Genomic DNA, 18,654 nt, shown 5'->3' with positions numbered 1-18,654 from the left:
AAAGGGGAATGCACAATAGTGTCCGCAATAGTTTGTAAACAATCTTCAAATCGAAAAAAACGAGACAGTGTATAAATAGTCGAATAGAAACTGATGGAGATGGAAGTAACATGCCATTACGAATTTCATTTAAGGTGGCACGGTAGTATTTCCTGGCCCATAAGGGATAATGATAGCCTTTTTAGAATTTTCACAACTTTCTAACACTGCAAAAAATTCTACATTTACAGTTAACTGAAGTACTTTCATTTTACTATTCAGAAATGAATTTGAATATGTATCATGACCGTTTACTTTTTTTGCTATTTTTAAAAACCTAAGGCCACTAGTACTTTTAGGTCTTTTACGGTGCAGTGAATACAAAATTAAAAAAAAATCTCAAAAAATCATTTTCATCTGTATGTAAAATTATTTCATATTTTTCTACACCTGATTCATCCCTTAGTTTGGGAAAGTATGTTCAGTTGATACTGTATTTTTTGTCCAACCACACTGTTTAGATACATTTACCTAAGTAGGGTACACAAAAGAGCAACCTAAATTCTGGAATGCAAATACTACCGTGCCACCTTAAAGATGCAGTTGTACATATTTCAACTGGAAGTAAATGAATCAGTTTGATAGCGGGACAAACATGTAGTTTCCACCCAAACTACAATTCATTTAAAACAGGTATTTTTAACACATAAGCATAGTAATTCGACTGTGTAATGAATCATGTTGTAAATGTATGTCAGCAGGCACGATGTATAAATAATCGAATGCAGGATTGATGTGGTAGTTACAAGGGAAATTTGATGTCATTAAAAGATGCAATTGTGTATATTTAAACAGAAGTAAATGCATCTGTTTGATAGAGGGTCAAACACCTAGCTTTCTAATACTTTTATTCATTTAAAACTGGTATTTTTTCTAGCATATAAACACAGTTATTCGACTGTGTAATGAATCATGTTGTTAATCATGTGTAAATGTATGTCAATAATCGCGTTGAATCAATAGTCGGATGCAGAGTTAATAGGAAAGTAACATGGGAATACTCAAAGTGGGAATAATGATGTCATTAAAAAGATGTAGTTGTGCATATTTCAACTGGAAGTAAATGAATCAATTGGCCTAACTAGGAGCTCTCTCATATTTTTATTCATTTAAACAGGTAATTGTTTAACATATAAACACATGTTTACAAATATAATTCGACTGTGTAATGATCTGTAATGTATTATGAAGTTACATGCAATGTAACAGTATGTCAATAGTATCGATGTACTTTACAATTATTGTTATGATAACAAATTCATAAAATTATTTGATAACACGGCGTCTACAAATGCATATATCATGTCTAAAATGTAAGAGCGATATCGAAATACAGCTACTTGTAAGCATACAAATACTACCAACTTTGGTACATGTATCTCTAGAACTGCTTTGATCGTTTTGCATTAATTGGCAAAACGTACGATCTTATAATTACTAAGCGAGCTTTCTTTTCTACATAAGAAAATGCCTGTACAAAGGCAGGAATGTGACAGTTGTTGTCCATTCGTTTGATGTGTTTGAGCTTTTTATTTTGATCATCTCAGATTCTTGAGATTGTCTTGCTTAAAATGGTATAAAAAACAAAAGGATTGAATTTAAACAACTGTCCTATAATGTTCTTCGGTTTTATAAATTTAGAAACACGTCAGACGGAATTCCCCAGTTTTGATAACACGCGAGAGTTCTCTGAATTCTGATCGATAAATCTATTTCTGTCATATAAGAAGTGAAGTGGAGTTTTCTTATATGTCACCGTTATAAAACTGATATTTGATATTGTACTTCCATAAAGAAATGGAGGTCGTTAAATTTAATATACGTCCTTGCTACAAATCACAAGTCTAGGGTTTGTTTAGGTAATTATGCGCATGCGTATAATTTTCTTGACTTTAAGGGTTATCAGATTAAATGGTTGCTCTGGATTCTCTACTCCATTGATTAATTTGAAACTCACGAGATCCTTTCTATGTCTGTCTGCTATTTAGGGTTATTGTTGTTGCATAATTTTAAATCATATGCATCATTTAAATTAAAATAAATGTGGTCCACAACGTAAAGATGTAACTAGAACACCCCTTCAGCCAAAATGGAGTCTTCCATTTTATCGCTTCGAGTTGTCTCCCTGTCGTAAGTAACTTTTTTCAAACGACGAAACGTCGAGAAAAATTAACTCGTTTTGTCGATAGACGTCGTATTATATTAAAACCGATCGCAATTTGAACAAAGGAAATTAAATATTTAAATAGTTAGGAATGGGGTTCCACGTAGGAAAATAGGTGATAAGGTACGAAGTAAAATACCTTCACTCTTAGCTGTATATCTATATATACATATATAGATATAGTGACTGCTGTTGAAAGTAAACTTGGAATTGATAGTACAAAAATAAAACACAATAAGTACATTGCTCATACACTTGTACCGAGGATTGGCAACTTTTAAAGTTGAACAACTATTAAGATTAGAATACGTAAATTACATTTTACGAGCATTTTACACGTGCTGTTGATTTATTTTTGAAAATAATACTAATACATGTATCAATGAAAAAAAATGGCAATCGTATCGCTCAGAGCAATCTGCTCTTTGATTCTTTTTGTTTAATTGATGAGCATTCTTTTTCATGCATGATTCAGCATTTTCAAGAAAAAGATATAATGAGAATCACTTAGACTAATACAGTAAATATTCAAACCACTCGACAATCTAAGTCCGGAAACACTCATAAATGCTACACAAAAGAAGAGAACGCATTTCAATCTCTTAGAATGTTACACATAATTATAAGTTCTAAAGATAGCAACAATTGATAGTTAATGTATTTACAAGGAAATAATTCAACTGTTTAATTAAAATAAAATAAAATAAAAGAGTAAGAATTAAATGTTGATCAATGCAATTAGGTCGAGGTCAGGTAAACCTTGGTTGACGGACTAGGAGACGTTGAAAGGAACCCGTATACAAAATACAGTTATCCTATATATAATAAAACAATAGAGAAATTCACACGAAAAATAGGTATTAAGCATCCACAGAAATAAGAAGATGTGGTATGAGTGCCAATAAGACAACTCTCCATTCAAGTCACAAAAGTTAACATTTATAGGTCAAAGTACAGTCGTAAACATGGTGACATGAATCACAACGACACAGCAAGCTATAAGGTCCCCAAAAAGACTTCTGCAACAATTCAATCAGAAAAACCAACAAAGCATCCAGTTATTTTATCACCGGACATAGAAGGCTTGAAACAAACAGTTTGGGTTGCCGCCTCCTTGTTATCTTTAATTTACATTTGTGAACACGCTGATATTATATTTTTTTTTTTGTGTTTCATATGGTCAGTGATAAGACTACTAAAAAATGGAAATGACGATTAAAATAGGTATTTAAGAAGAATCAACATATTTGTAGTATGCAGATGTTTGATACCCTTGTTAGTTCTCTTTTTATAGCAAGTGTTGTCCCTTTAGTATTTTAAAGAATTCAGTTTTGTGAGAGTTTGAACTGATTAGAAAACGGAGTTTTTAAAAATATCAAACTTATTTAATGTTAAAGTGCATAAACGAATTAAAATTTAGTGACAGTTCTACCATATAAAACTACGTTTTTGCTGTTTTAGGTTGAGGCTTTTGCCGATTGTCCCTATGTGCAGAGATGCATCTTACTTGCATAGTGGTTCCATTGTTGCTTTTCCTGTTCACATTTTGGACAACACAAGGTATTTTTTGTAGCTTAGTGAAGATAATCTGCAGTGGTTCGAGACTAACTTAGATCATGAAATACTTGGTAAACTTTGATATTGAATCTTCTCCAATCTATAATTCATGTTATTTGCTAAACAAATGCTACAATTTCCTCATTCAGAGCACATCTTATAATGTGTACTGTCCGGTTCTAGTTGGTTTTCTTTCCGAACCGTTTGTTAAGAGCAAACCACAAGTAGGTTAAAACAGAGTATGGGCTGAAAATGATTGTTTTCCCAACGACCCCAACAACAAATCCATAGATTTAATACAGGCATCACACTATCCTTAATTGGTTGACTAATACTATGAATGTTTAACGTATGACATCATCTTGAGTAACAAACACAGCTAAATAATTAGAGGTGGTAAAATTTGCTTCAATCTAAATCATGTCAGGACTACAACAGACCATCAAAGAAAGAGAGTAGACAAAAATAGGCAAAAAAATAAGGAAAAAGAAAAAAGTGCTAAAATGTCGAGTAAAGTAGTGAAAGAAAAGAGTGAAATGGGCTAAAATATACATTTTTTATTAGCTCAGGTGGAGTGGATAGTAGAGAATGGTGGAGTTACAGATTATGGACAAAATCTGACGCTTTTCTGTAAAGTGGATAACTGTTGCATTAAAGATTCTGGATGGGTACAATGGAATTATGATAGTATAGACTTTAGAACCCTTATAATAGATGTTACAGGTTTCAGGAATGAGAAATTCTCAGGAAAGAAGAGACAAGACGGCTTCACTCTTGTCATATCAAGTCTTAACGAGACTGACCTGAATCGAAATTATTCATGTACATATGGAGGTAAAACGGGTGCAAAAAAACTATTGCTTAAAGAAGAAGCCTTCAATCGCAGTAAGTATGCAGAAGGTAATACCATGATCCTGAGAATTTGATGTGTTGTGACAATTTATCAACTGTTATTTTAGTTGTCTTTTCTGTAATTACTTATAATATGTAAGTTTCATCTTTTATGTGGTTCAGTATTTATAAACTTAAAGGTTTCAAAGAATCTGTATTGCTTTTGTCTTATAAGGAGTTCCTTTGCTTTGTGTATGTTTTTTTTTATTTGCATGTAATGATTTTGTGTCATGTATGGATACCCCATGTCCTTTGTTTTTCTAATAATCTATCGTAACAAAAAATGTAACAGGAATTTTATTTTATAATAATGAATTTTATAATCCTAATTCAAATATATTTTCATCATAAACAAAACTGATTTGGCCAAACCCAAAGGATGACAAATGAACATATACAACTTTTGAGTAAAACACACAGAGTGTTAAGTATAGTTTGCTCAAGTTGATTTGTATTTCATGGCATGTTTTTATTGCCAAAGACGACTATACATTGAGGAAATTACTTTTTTTACTAGCTGTTTGATCTCTGTCCAATTAAAAACCAAGTACATAATCGGTCGCGAGCAGTGATTTTCAAACATGGTTGCCATTGTATATTTCGACGATTGGTCATTTGTAGCATTTGATGTTCATTTCAAAGCACGGTCATCTGTGATGAATTTGCTGTGATCGTTTCATTTAAAACTTGTCAAAATTTGGTTGTGTACCACTTCTTTCATGTCTAAAAATATTTTAAAAAAAATACAGGGAAAGGGGCGAAAGGCGATTGATGATAAAAAAAAATCCCACAAACTAAAAAGTACAAACAACACATTGACCAAAACAAATGAAAAGATAGAGAAACATTAGTGTACAAAATACTGCACAGGAATATATACATTCAAAATTTTGATAAACACAAACCCGACAAAAATTAAGATGAACCAAAAATTCTCCACAGTTCTAAGAAGTTCCTTCTGTACTAGTGGTATCTTCATGGTTGACATGACAACTAAAATGCATATGATTATTGTGTTCGATGTTAAATATTAAATGTGAAAAGAAGACGGAGAATTTTGCTCGTGACAAATGATACATATCGATGGTCATCAATGACACAGATATTCTGTAACTGTCAACCGCCATGATGGTGTTCGTAAAATTTTCAAAGAGATGTTTTGAACTTTATAACTGAACAACTGAACAAGGTCGATAACTTGTGAAGGCTCCGAATGCCATGATTGATGAATGAACTGTTGTTTCAAAAGATAAAACGTCAAAAGTATTGTTTGTTTGCAAATATACAAATGTCAAAAGTATGATACCAAGTTCATCAAGTTTCTTGAATCAAACTGTTAATGAAGCCGATTACATCAAACAGTAAGGAGCATTAAACTCAAAAGGGCATAAACAAAACTAGCAAACCTGTCTATCAAAACTTTTCCCTGGTGAATATGAAAAATAATATATTTAGGCAATTAATAATCTGAAAAGGTATTATCATCATGTAAATATAAACAATGCATGGGCGTATTTGGCATATTGTACTCGTTAGAGCTGCAAGGTAGTTAGCAGTAGTAACTTAATAATGGTATTCAAATGTGATATTTATTTTATCGGACACGACCCGTTATAGATAAACTTGTGTAATTGGACAACATTGTGTTAAATGTCTTTTTAATGATAACACGAGATAGTTCAACGTTATATGCAACTATATTTGTTCCGAAATATGAAAACATGACCTTTTCTCTTCTGTATATATCTTCTGAATATATTGGACATCTTTTAGGAAGTTTGGGTCATCAATGCTCATCAACTTCGTACTTTATCTAGCCTTCTTATTTTGTTTTTAATTCTAGGGTCACTGATGAGTCCTTTGTGTATGAAACGCACATCTTTCGTATACGTTAAATCCTGGCATCTATGATGATTTTATGTGGATGTTACACTGAAACCCATTTAAAAATTCCTACGATTATCCCTTTAGTCATGCTAATCCTTGGAAGATCTGTACTTTACAAACACTGCTGATAGTGATACTTACCCAACTATCACATTCAATAGAATGGTGTTCAGCATAAATGAAACGTTCGACTTTTAAAATTTTTCTTATTCAATGTGTTGTTTTAATAATTAAGAATGACAACTCTTGCCATCGGTCGAGACAATCTTTTTAAGTAACCAATTGTGTCTCTATCCAGAAGAAAATTAGTCAAAAAAAGAAATTGATAATGCTAATTTTTTTGTTCAACTTGGTTGAATGACATCTAATTGACTTTGCGAATCTATAAGCTGATTTGTTCATGCACTAATTGGAAGCAACATCCGTTTAATTTCAAAGCAAAGAAGTAATAAAATAACTTAAAAAATCTAAATTTTACTGTCTCATATATATAACTACAAATTGTCATGCACCATTTTTTAAATACAATATAAGGAGTTCAAATGATGTGGATTCTAGCAATAACAAGTCATGCGGTCTGCAACATTGCCCAAACCTAACACGTCTCAATTATAGCTAGACAATGTTCAACCCACTATTTTCTTCGGAAAATGCCTGTTACAAGTCAGGAATATGACAGTTTTCTAGTGCTGTTGGTTGATAACGTTTGATTTTGTCAGTTTTAATATTTTTTTTATAGTATTTGAAAGGCAAAACAATTGAAAATAGACTTTAGTTATTTACGGGGGTTCGCGGGTCTAAATCATTTATATAGGATTTCTCTATATTTTTCTATAAATGAACATTATCTTATAGTTAATAGAAAAATAAAATAAAAAAATGGGGTCACCGTTCATTTGCACTCACAATCTGCCTTCGAAAGAAGCATACATCTTTGTAACAGTTTTTTTGTTGTTGAACTAATAGGAGAAATAAAGGTAATATCGAAATAAAAAAAGAAAAATATACCAGAAATCGCTCAAATTTTACAATAATTTAGTTTAAGTACAGCATATATCGAAATTATATTAAAAAATATAGGTCACCGATGAGTTAAAAAAGGTATTTCAATTTTAAAGCCAAAAAATGGCATTTTTCCACCAAAGGGAGATAAATGTTTACATTTTAAAAGTCATCTGGGGCCAACACGAATTATTTGTTTTGAATCTTTTTTGTACCATATGATAAAGTAACAACTACAAAAGGTAATAAATAAAATTTGTAATGAAAAACAAATGTTTAATTTTTTTCTGAAATTTTTATACCCTCGAGCCTCCTTAATAGTCGTACTGTGTCATGCTTTTTAAAGCTTCATTACATTGACTTTTTTATATTCTAAAAGTTTTCTGCGATATTCAATTTGTCTTTTTAAAGCGATGCCCATGGTAACAGTTACAGAATCAACCAACTTAACAACCGGAGTAATGTAAGTGACTTATTAAACAAATTACCTCTGCAGAACCACACATTTATTATTCAGTTGCTACAATAATGCTCAACGTTCGTAAAATATTAGTCAGCAATGGGCAAAAAATAAAACTTTGATATTTGATAGATAAATTTGAAAAATAGTTGAAATACAAGTATCATGTTAGTTTGAATGACCATTTAGAATATTCTTTCAAGAACATACAATTCAAGTTTTGGAATTCATAAATGAAATCTTATCAAAAGTACTGTTATCCAAAATGCGTTGTAAACAATGAGAATAAATAATGCTTACAATAACATTTCAGTATTGGTATAGTCGTGGCTGCTTGTGTATTGTTGATACTATTGACTGTTGGGCTCCGTCTTTTGAAGAGAAGGGATGCTGGTTATAGATCTACTCTATATATAGCTAGTAGTACAGAAACTCACAATAGTAAGGAGTCTAAATTACTTATATTCATCTACACAATATTTATTAATATCTAAGTATTCAAAAAAATTAAATGCAGTTCAGCGTAAATATTTTATTGAATTTTCATAGATATTGTATGATGTCGAGCAGTCTTACTCATAAATTGTGCTTACATAAACGGAATTGCATCAAATATGTGGTTTGATTCAGATTTGAATTCTCAATAAGGCCTTTTGATTGCCAATAGTTGCTTACAGTAACCGCATGTGAACTCTGGTGCACGAACTCTTAAGAATAGTCTTGTTGGCAATCATACCAATTATCCTTATTTCTATATATGTATGTTGTTAATACAAATCCAATTTAAGCAATTGAAATAATATTTAGATTCAGTTTTATAATTTTATCCTTTTTTTAAATTACAAGAACAAATGGAATGGTTATGAAATTTGTCTTTCGTTCATTATTTTGTATCTAAATCAAGCAGTTAGTTTTCTCGTTTGAATTGTTTTGTCTTTTCTGGACTTTTTTAACTTGATTTACGGTAAGGGTTTTGCGCATTGTTGAAGTCCGTTCGATGACACATGGTTGTTAATTTCTATGTCGTTTTGCCTCATGTGGAGCGTTGTCTCATGGACAATCAAATTAAAATGCAATTTTTCATATGTTTTCTTACCAAATAAAATTGAGAATGGAAAAGGGAGAAAAAACGACAGCAGAAGGTCACCAACAGGTGATATAACTTGAAAAACAAACAGTATTATTTATTTACTCACATGAAACAAACCGGGGTGTGGTATTCAGTACGTAGGAGAAACTGGACGATATTTATCTAAACGCACTCAAGAACATCTGTATCGTTTTAAAAGACCCAATAAATTCAAAAGTATCATTTACCAACACCTTAAGAAGCACAACCATCCTTTTAAATATTTAGCAGTTCAACCTTTAGAAGTTGTAAATAAGCAGCCTGGTGAATCGCATTCAAAGTTTGTACGATCACGGAAAATAATTGAATTAAATTGGATTAAAAAATTACAGACAGTTTACCCTCTCGGTCTAAATGATAATATCATGGGAATTGGTAATATATCTAGAACCAATTCCGTTAACATTTTGGATATAGTTTCTAAAACTGTTCGTAAAAAACGTTCTCACGGTCGTAGAACAAATCGCAATCAAAGAAAATTTCGGGCCAATCATACCAATATTTCGGACCTAATTTCTATTTCAAAAAACAACGGCAGACATTATCTGTTAACAAAACTCTGTTCGTTACCGGTTAATAAGTTAAATAAAATTTTGGAGGATTGCAACACAATTTCATATAGCAGTCCTAAGTATGAAATTGTTCAAATTATTATGGCATATTGTTATTCTAAATTATTTCCCAAAATTGATCGCCCTGAAGATCATAAAAAACATTTTATTAAAATTAAGTATGTCAATAAAGGCTTTGATTTTGTAAATATTGCCGGTATATTTAACGACCATTCTGTTAATGAACAAATTCCTGGATATTTTGACAATACTGAGCTACCTCTTATTTGTTATATTTACAAGAAATCTACCCGGAAATTTGTGTTTAATTATAGTCAATTGTGTAAAGATGTTAATATCAGTGAAAATACACCTACTTCATGTAATTGCAGTAATTCCGAATATATTTATGGACCCATTTCCCATGTTATTACAGGAGATCTTAACATCGTTCAAGACCGAGAGTTAAAATCATTCCTCAGTAAAGGACCTAAATATCGTCCCCCGTCAATTATTAATTGGAATGAGTGTCGTAATATCATCCACGACTCACTCCATACTTACTGTATGAAATGGATAAAACGGGAAAAAGCTGACAAAAAATCTTTGGACTCTTTTTTTAATTCAGTAATGAAGATAGTTGATATACGTATTCAACATTTTAAAGAACATTTTACTATAATCAATAACCACAATAAACCTATTTCTCGTATCAAACATAAACTAAAAGAACTAGCCAAGGAATTTGTTTTTGTCCCGGCAGATAAAGCTGCTAATAATATTATTATTGTTTGACGTAAATTTTACATTGAGGTTCTGAAAAAGGAAATCACCAATTCACCAACATTCCAACTGACTCCATTTTCAGAAAACGAAATCTGTAACAAACATAAACTGTTAGCCACCGCTTTACAAGCAGAGCCAAATACAATGAAAGTCCCAACTATGTATTGGCTTCCGAAGCTACACAAAACCCCTTACAAATATAGATTTATTTCGTCTTCAAGCCATTGTTCAACTACTAAATTGTCTATTCTTCTTACCAGCACACATGGTACAATTAAAAACCTGATAATAAATTGTTCAAATAAGGCCTTCGAAAATAGTGGAATAAATTGCTTTTGGAGTGTCAAGAACTCGTTGGAAGTACTTGATAAATTGCATGCTTATATTGGTGATTGTTCAAAGTTTTGATTTTTCTACCCTGTATACCACATTGCCTCACATTCTCATTAGGAAAAAATTCACACACCTAATTAAATGGGCATTCAAAAAATCAGAATGTGAATATATATGTTCAAACTCTTTTAGGTCATTTTTTAGTAGCAATAAACAAAAAAACTATGTTAATTGGACATGCTTTGATACTATATATGCCCTTGAATTTTTACTAGATAACATTTTTGTTCGCTTTGGAGATTCCGTATATCGTCAGATTATCGGAATCCCAATGGGGACTAACTGTGCACCACTTATTGCGGACCTGTTTTTGTATTGTTATGAGTTACAATTTATGACAAAAATAAGCAAAGACCCATCGAAACAACATCTGATAAACAAATTTAATAATACTTTTAGATATTTAGATGATATTTTGGCTCTCAATAATGACGACTTCAGTATGTATATTAATGAAATTTATCCTGTTGAACTTACTTTAAATAAAGCTAATACTAACAATGACCACTGCCCTTTTCTTGATCTTGATATCTATATCACTAATGGAAAGCTGAATACTAAAATTTATGATAAAAGGGATGATTTTTCATTTCCTATCGTTAATTATCCGTTTTTAGATGGTGACGTTCCCTTGTCACCATCTTACAGTGTTTATATATCTCAACTTGTACGATTCGCTCGTGTATGTAACAATGTTTTCGATTTTAACGAGAGAAATTTATGTATTACTGAAAAATTATTACACCAGGGTTTTCGATATCACAAACTAGTCAAAACATTTACTAAATTTTATCATCGGTATAAAGACATCATTCGTAAATATAGCTCAACATGCAGACTTCTAATACGTTCATGTATTTCACATCCAATTTTTTATGGTAATATTCTTTATAAAGCACAAAGGTGTCAGTATTCACCTCAGAAACTTACAAAACCTTTGAATAGACTAATTAAGAAGGGATATAATTACGATACTGTTGTCAAGTCATTAAAGATTGCATATTTTGGCGTTAATATTGAGTCACTGATAAGGTATTTGCATCGGAACTAAACACATTTATTCTAAAATACAGTTGTTGGCATGACACGGGTTATGTTCTTCTCATATATGTTATGATGGTATGATACTAAACCCCTTACGGGAAGGATTGTGCCTGATGTTCATATGATGAAATCATAATCTTTCAGTCAGTTTAATTGAAGTCTGGAGCTGGCATGTCAGTTAACTGCTAGTAGTCTGTTGTTATTTATGTATTATTGTCATTTTGTTTATTTTCTTTGGTTACATCTCCTGACATCAGACTCGGATTTCTCTTGAACTGAATTTTAATGTGCGTATTGTTATGCGTTTACTTTACTACATTGGTTAGAGGTATAGGGGGAGGGTTGAGATCTCACAAACATGTTTAACCCCGCCGCATTTTTGCGCCTGTCCCAAGTCAGGAGCCTCTGGCCTTTGTTAGTCTTGTATTATTTTAATTTTAGTTTCTTGTGTACAATTTGGAAATTAGTATGGCGTTCATTTTCACTGGACTAGTATATATTTGTTTAGGGGCCAGCTGAAGGACGCCTCCGGGTGCGGGAATTTCTCGCTACATTGAAGACCTGTTGGTGACCCTCTGCTGTTGTTGTTTTTTATTTGGTCGGGTTGTTGTCTCTTTGACACATTCCCCATTTCCATTCTCAATTTTATTCAATGTAGCGAGAAATCTTCTTTTGTATCAACTTTGATACCTCCATCACCTATGGTGGTCTGATCTTGGTAAAACACTACATGCAGAGCCCTACAATGTATGTCTTCGTAAAAACAAATGGTAATAATGCAGCCATTCATTTGTACCATACACATTTAAAACATAAATCAAGAACGATCATGTCAATGATGAACACTGTTTCAGGTGTGAACAATCGATCAATTTATAAAATAACGAATATCTTTTCCAGGTCCACCGGGGTCTCACAGATACATTGCATTTTCCTTCCTTGGTTCGTTCTCAATTTATCATCTGGAAACCACCGGGTTTCGGATGGACGCGCGGACACTCAACTGTCAATGAGAATGGAGTGTATCAGATAATACCTCTTCACTATGTTATGTATGTGTGGCGGTTTTAAAAGGGAATCTACTCTTCATAATTAGCAAAAGACTTTGACTTTATCTTATCATACTGGAATTTGTGCTTTCAAAAGCAAGTATTCTTTTGACAGGGTTGGTGCGGTTCCTCTATCAGAGCTTTTGCCTTACCGCTCAAAAAGGGGGGGGGGGGCACTTCCTATATACAAGGTGATAGGATGTTCCGCTGTAATAGGTAACTTTTTCCAGCTTGAAAATATGTGAATAGGTTGGAAAAACTATCAGAAATATATGATAAGGTCGATAAAGTATATGAAAAGGTATACATTTTAAAGATCTAAATTATTTAAAAATGGTGGGGTAACAGAACCCCAGCGACACGCCCTATCAATTAGTTATTGAGGTGCACCCTTTCCCAGCCTAGCTGTCAGCAGGATTTTCTTTGAATTACACTTTGTTGTTTTGTTCCGCCTATCAATCCACAGACAGTCTCATGGACATAATTTGGCAATTTTACAGCAGCACGGTCAGTTTGCAAATGCTCCTATAAAGTTGAGAAAAATCGAATTGATAAGTATGCACTTCCATCACTGGTAGTTGCCATATTCTCAGTAAAAGATTTCCACTCAGGGGGGAAAACATTCATGCTACTTTGGGTAGCTTGATGTTAAATTTTAGCCAAGTATACGCATACCTGTAAGTTAAACAGTTGTTTCAGTCCTTACTCTTATAAACTCCTTGCAGGTTGAGGTTGAATTTTGCAAAAAAACTCTGATATTTAGCCAGATTTATTGTTTCAACATAAAATGAATAATTAAAAGCCAAATTTCCTTCTGTGAGTTTAAAATCAACGGATAAAACTATAAGAATTATGGCATATTTTTGGATTATTTTTCTTATTAATATTCCATTATTTGCCAAACTAAAAATGTTAAACTTGTCTTACAGCTGATATGTACCTTTCAAATTATAAGTAGAAAATAAAAAAAAATATGATCTTTAGAGAAAAGTGCTATTGAATACATGTTCTATATGGAAGTTGTCTATTGCATCTGTGTCATGAACCTTTCTGGCAACCTACCAAAAGATGAATTATTCTCAAAGAGCTATTCGATTTGGTTATCAGATTAAGTTCTTTGCAAAATTTATAAAAAAAACTTCTACTCTAGTATCAAGACATTTTACAAAGTACCTAAATATGGTGTTTTGTTTAGCCCTTTCTTTCGAATAATTCACTGTATATGCAAATAAGGCTGTTTAAAAGGAAATGGTGGAAATTAACAAAATCAAATCATAAATGTTATTTCACTCCTAAATACCTAATGTTTTTGGAAATTAATACATTTTTGTCAAATTTTAACTAAATATTTTCGGAATGTTGGAAATTCTATTCATTTTGAATAAATTATCTTCATTTTTTTATACGATTCTTTTGTTGATATTTTTTAAATTATAATGTGTTTGCTAACATAAATTTTCAAATTCTACATAAAAATTTTCTGTGTATCATTTTCATCAATTCAATTGAGCTTTTGTGTGTTCCATACACGTATATCTTACAATTAAAGACCCATGACAACTGATATGTTAAAAATGCAAATTAAAATAGAGCCTGACTGTAAAATAATTAACCCATTTCTCTGACGTCAGACTATTGTTCTAACAGTGGATTATTTTTCAAGAATCCACTGACCTCTAGGTTAACTTAAGATAACTTATAACATACCTTTAAAGTTTTATGGTATTTTATCCTCCCATAAACGAGTGAAAAATGGAAGGTTTGAACTCGCGCGTGTGTTCGTCAGTTTAGTCTGTAGCCTATGCATGCTACCACTAGACCACGAGTGTTGATATGAAATAGTATTTTTAAAAATAATACTCTTATAGCGTATATCTGTCAATAGATGTCAATCAACTGTATTTTTGTCTTTTTGTTATCGTATAAAACATATAAACTCTATTAGTGACTATTGAATCAAGGAATTGTAAATATTACTTATTATTACAATTCCTTGATCTTGTAATCAGTATCATTCTCATAACAAATGGTTAACATCATAAATTCATGATCACTGTTTCGGTTAAAATGAAAAAAATACTTTCAAAACATGTGTAAGAGTTGTACCCAGGTCTATCCCTTAAGTTCCATGACAACTGAATGTTAAACTGAACATTTTTTTGCTTATTTTAATTGCGCTAGACTTTAAAAGTGTGTAACATTGCGTACAAATACTATGGATATTATCTTAAAAGAGTTGCATTATCATTAGACATGTTTTAATAGTCAAATTGACATAAAAAAATAACACTATTAAATGACCTTACTCAGTACTTAGTAAATTTCTTTATGTGTTTTCAGATATTCTCAGCTTGGTTGTAGAACCTGATAACGCAAACGTCATCCTTGGAAACAATCGAACAATATCATGTACTTTAAGTGGAAAACCTTCGGCACAAGACATTACATGGTATTTCACGCCAACTAACGAAAGCAAGAACGAAATTTGTCCTCGGAACAATTCAGCAAAGTATTCAGGTGGAACGATTTCAGATCCTTCTTTGACAATTCTGAATTTCCAAACTTCTGATAGTGGTGCGTATGAGTGCTCTGCAACTAATGCTGCTGGTACAGGAAACAGCAATTCTTCCGTTTTAACATGCATAAGTAAGTACAATTAAATACTTAAGAACGACGTATTGTTAAAACAACACCATGGCAAAAAACGATACATGTTTTTAAAAGATTAGCAAGTCAACAAAACACTACTTTGACAGAGCAGTAGCAATCCATAAAAAAATCAGAGGTGGTTTTAGGTGCTCCATAAGGACAGGAAGATACCGCTCGGAATATGTCGGGTAACAAAAATATGCATTTAAAGTCTTGAACAAAACATTGGTTAAAATTAGCCAAGTATACGCATACCTGTAAGTTAAACAGTTGTTTCAGTCCTTACTCTTATAAACTCCTTGCAGGTTGAGGTTAAATTAATGGGATATAAGAACATTTCTGCCTTCGATAGGTATAACAGTGTATAAATCAAATAATCCACCATTATCAACTTGCTAACTGAAGTTATACTCTCAGCACTATAACTTCTGATTGCAGACCCTTAGACCAAGTGCAAAATTTTAATATGTAAAAAATAAAAATTAAGCATCCAAAAGATAGAACCAATACGTAGATTAAAATCATGTCTTACATAAATCAGTATTTTTTGTAATGGTACCTAGCTCTGTGTAAGATGAAAATATTGTTCATACTAAAATACAAATATTTATACTTCTAATGTATGGGTATTACTTGTAAATATTTTATCAACATTTGTAACATTAAAACTGGATATTTATATGGGAACTATGTTTGAAATTTCAGTACATTTTGATACAATAAATATATAAGTAGTCTGAATAGATCATTACTTCAGGAAATGTATTTTTCTTTCATTGACCTAATATTGTTTATATAACGTTATTATTCCATCGATTTTGTTTCCAACTAAATGTTTTCCAAACCGTCCAAGATTTTATCGAAGTGATGTCAAAATTCATTTCTAAAACTTACAAGTACATAGTTTATTAAGCATTTCATATATGATTGTTTTTGTTTTTGTTTTGAATTTGAATCTTTCAACAAAAAACAAATTCCTTAATTTAATGCTTGGCCGAGTCAAACGTGTCCAATTTTCTTAGATGATCTTGCAATCAGCATCAGTTTCATAACAAATTGTAAACATGATCAAGTCATGATCACTGTTTCGGTTAAAATGAAAAAGTGACTTTCAAAACATGTGTAAGAGTTGTACCCAGGTCTATCCCTTAAGTTCCATGACAACTGAATGTTAAACTGAACATTTTTTTGCTTATTTTAATTGCGCTAGAATTTAAAAGTGTATAACATTGCGTACAAATACTATAGATATTATCTTAAAAGAGTTGCATTATCATTAGACAAGTTTTAATTGTCAAATTGACATAAAAAATCACACTATTAAATGACCTTACTCAGTACTTAGTAAATTTCTTTATGTGTTTTCAGATATTCTCAGCTTGGTTGTAGAACCTGATAACGCAAACGTCATCCTTGGAAACAATCGAACAATATCATGTACTTTAAGTGGACAACCTTCGGCACAAGACATTACATGGTATTTCACGCCAACTAACGAAAGCAAGAACGAAATTTGTCCTCGGAACAATGCAGCAAAGTATTCAGGTGGAACTATTTCAGATCCTTCTTTGACAATTCTGAATTTCCAAACTTCTGATAGTGGTGCGTATGAGTGCTCTGCAACTAATGCTGCTGGTACAGGAAACAGCAATTCTTCTGTTTTAACATGCATAAGTAAGTACAATTAAATACTTAAGAACGACGTATTGGTAAAACAACACCATTGCAAAAAACGATACATGTTTTTAAAAGATTAGAAAGTCAACAAAATACTACTTTCACAGAGCAGTAGCAATCCATAAAAAATCAGAGGTTGTTTTAGGTGCTCCATAACAAGAAGATACCGCTCGGAATATGTCGGGTAACAAAAGTATGCATTAAAATTCTTGAACAAAACATTAGTTAAAATAAGCCGTGAGTAGATCATTACTTCAGGAAATTACTATAATAACATTTCTAAAGAGAAAACTTAACAACGAACTATGTAGGTATTATAGATTTACAAATTTGTTTTTGATACTACATTGTCACCAGACGCTTTTTTTGGCAAAAAAAACCTCGTAAGTTGTGCTCACATTAAAAAAACCTTGAATTATAAATATGCAATCGTAAAATAATGTGAAAAAAAATGTTGAAGTTATTTTTTGCAGGTAATTATCAAAAATTAAAAGATAGTTTTTTGTCTGAAATTGCGAAGAGACTTGGCCATGATTGGAGACAAGTCCAAATAAATTTAGAAATAACAACGACAGAGTTGGAACAGATAGAAAGAAAATATATAAATGAACCAATAACACAAACAACCGAGGCTCTAATTATGTGGCGTAACAGAAAATCAAGTTCTCCAGAAGAAGACAATATTAATGATTTGATTAATGCGTTGGAATTCGTTCAGAGAAACGACATTATTGATGATCTAAAACTAGAGTAATGCTTGTAAATTAACTTTCAATTGATATTACACCTTTAATTAAGATTTAAAACTTATTTTTAAATTGACGTCTAAAACAGATTTCTGATTCACTTTGTTAATAATATGCTGTCCCTACTTTTGATTATAGTGCCAACAAGATTTTGTGAGGGAATTCGACGTTTGCTATACCATTGTTTATTTCAACGCACTTTATGACAATACTTTTATACCAGTAACAGAAAATCAAGTTCTCCAGAAGAAGACAATATTAATGATTTGATTAATGCGTTGGAATTCGTTCAGAGAAACGACATTATTGATGATCTAAACTAGAGTAATGCTTGTAAATTAACTTTCAATTGATATTACACCTTTAATTAAGATTTAAAACTTATTTTTAAATTGACGTCTAAAACAGATTTCTGATTCACTTTGTTAATAATATGCTGTCCCTACTTTTGATTATAGTGCCAACAAGATTTTGTGAGGGAATTCGACGTTTGCTATACCATTGTTTATTTCAACGCACTTTATGACAATACTTTTATACCAATCGAAATGAAAATTTTTGCAGTGTTTTGAGAAATGATTTTACTTTGTAGTAACGTATTGTTTTGGAAACAATTTATGTTTTAAAAGG

General features: G+C 31.7%; 1 protein-coding gene across 7 annotated transcripts; it reads left to right on the top strand.

Annotated features, from left to right (window-relative positions):
• The first annotated feature begins 537 nt into the window (after positions 1–537).
• Positions 538–18,154, top strand: LOC139523843 (peroxidasin homolog pxn-2-like). Of its 7 annotated transcripts, none has more exons than XM_071318174.1 (8): positions 538–672; positions 3,665–3,763; positions 4,325–4,645; positions 7,952–8,003; positions 8,314–8,441; positions 15,293–15,598; positions 16,970–17,275; positions 17,752–18,154. In XM_071318174.1, the coding sequence occupies exons 2-8, from the start codon at positions 3,700–3,702 to the stop codon at positions 18,030–18,032; spliced, it is 1,458 nt and encodes a 485-aa protein (XP_071174275.1). In that variant the 5' UTR covers positions 538–672; positions 3,665–3,699; the 3' UTR covers positions 18,033–18,154. The 7 variants fall into 7 exon arrangements, with proteins under 7 accessions (XP_071174275.1, XP_071174281.1, XP_071174278.1 ...); XM_071318176.1 differs by lacking the exon at positions 538–672 and adding an exon at positions 762–903; XM_071318175.1 differs by lacking the exon at positions 538–672 and adding an exon at positions 981–1,156.
• Positions 18,155–18,654: the final 500 nt, after the last annotated feature.

The sequence above is a fragment of the Mytilus edulis genome, chromosome 5 (genome assembly GCF_963676685.1).
Source record: "Mytilus edulis chromosome 5, xbMytEdul2.2, whole genome shotgun sequence".
NCBI lineage: Eukaryota > Metazoa > Mollusca > Bivalvia > Mytilida > Mytilidae > Mytilus > Mytilus edulis.
Note: the sequence above shows the minus strand (reverse complement) of the source record. Positions and strands in the feature narration are given on the sequence as shown.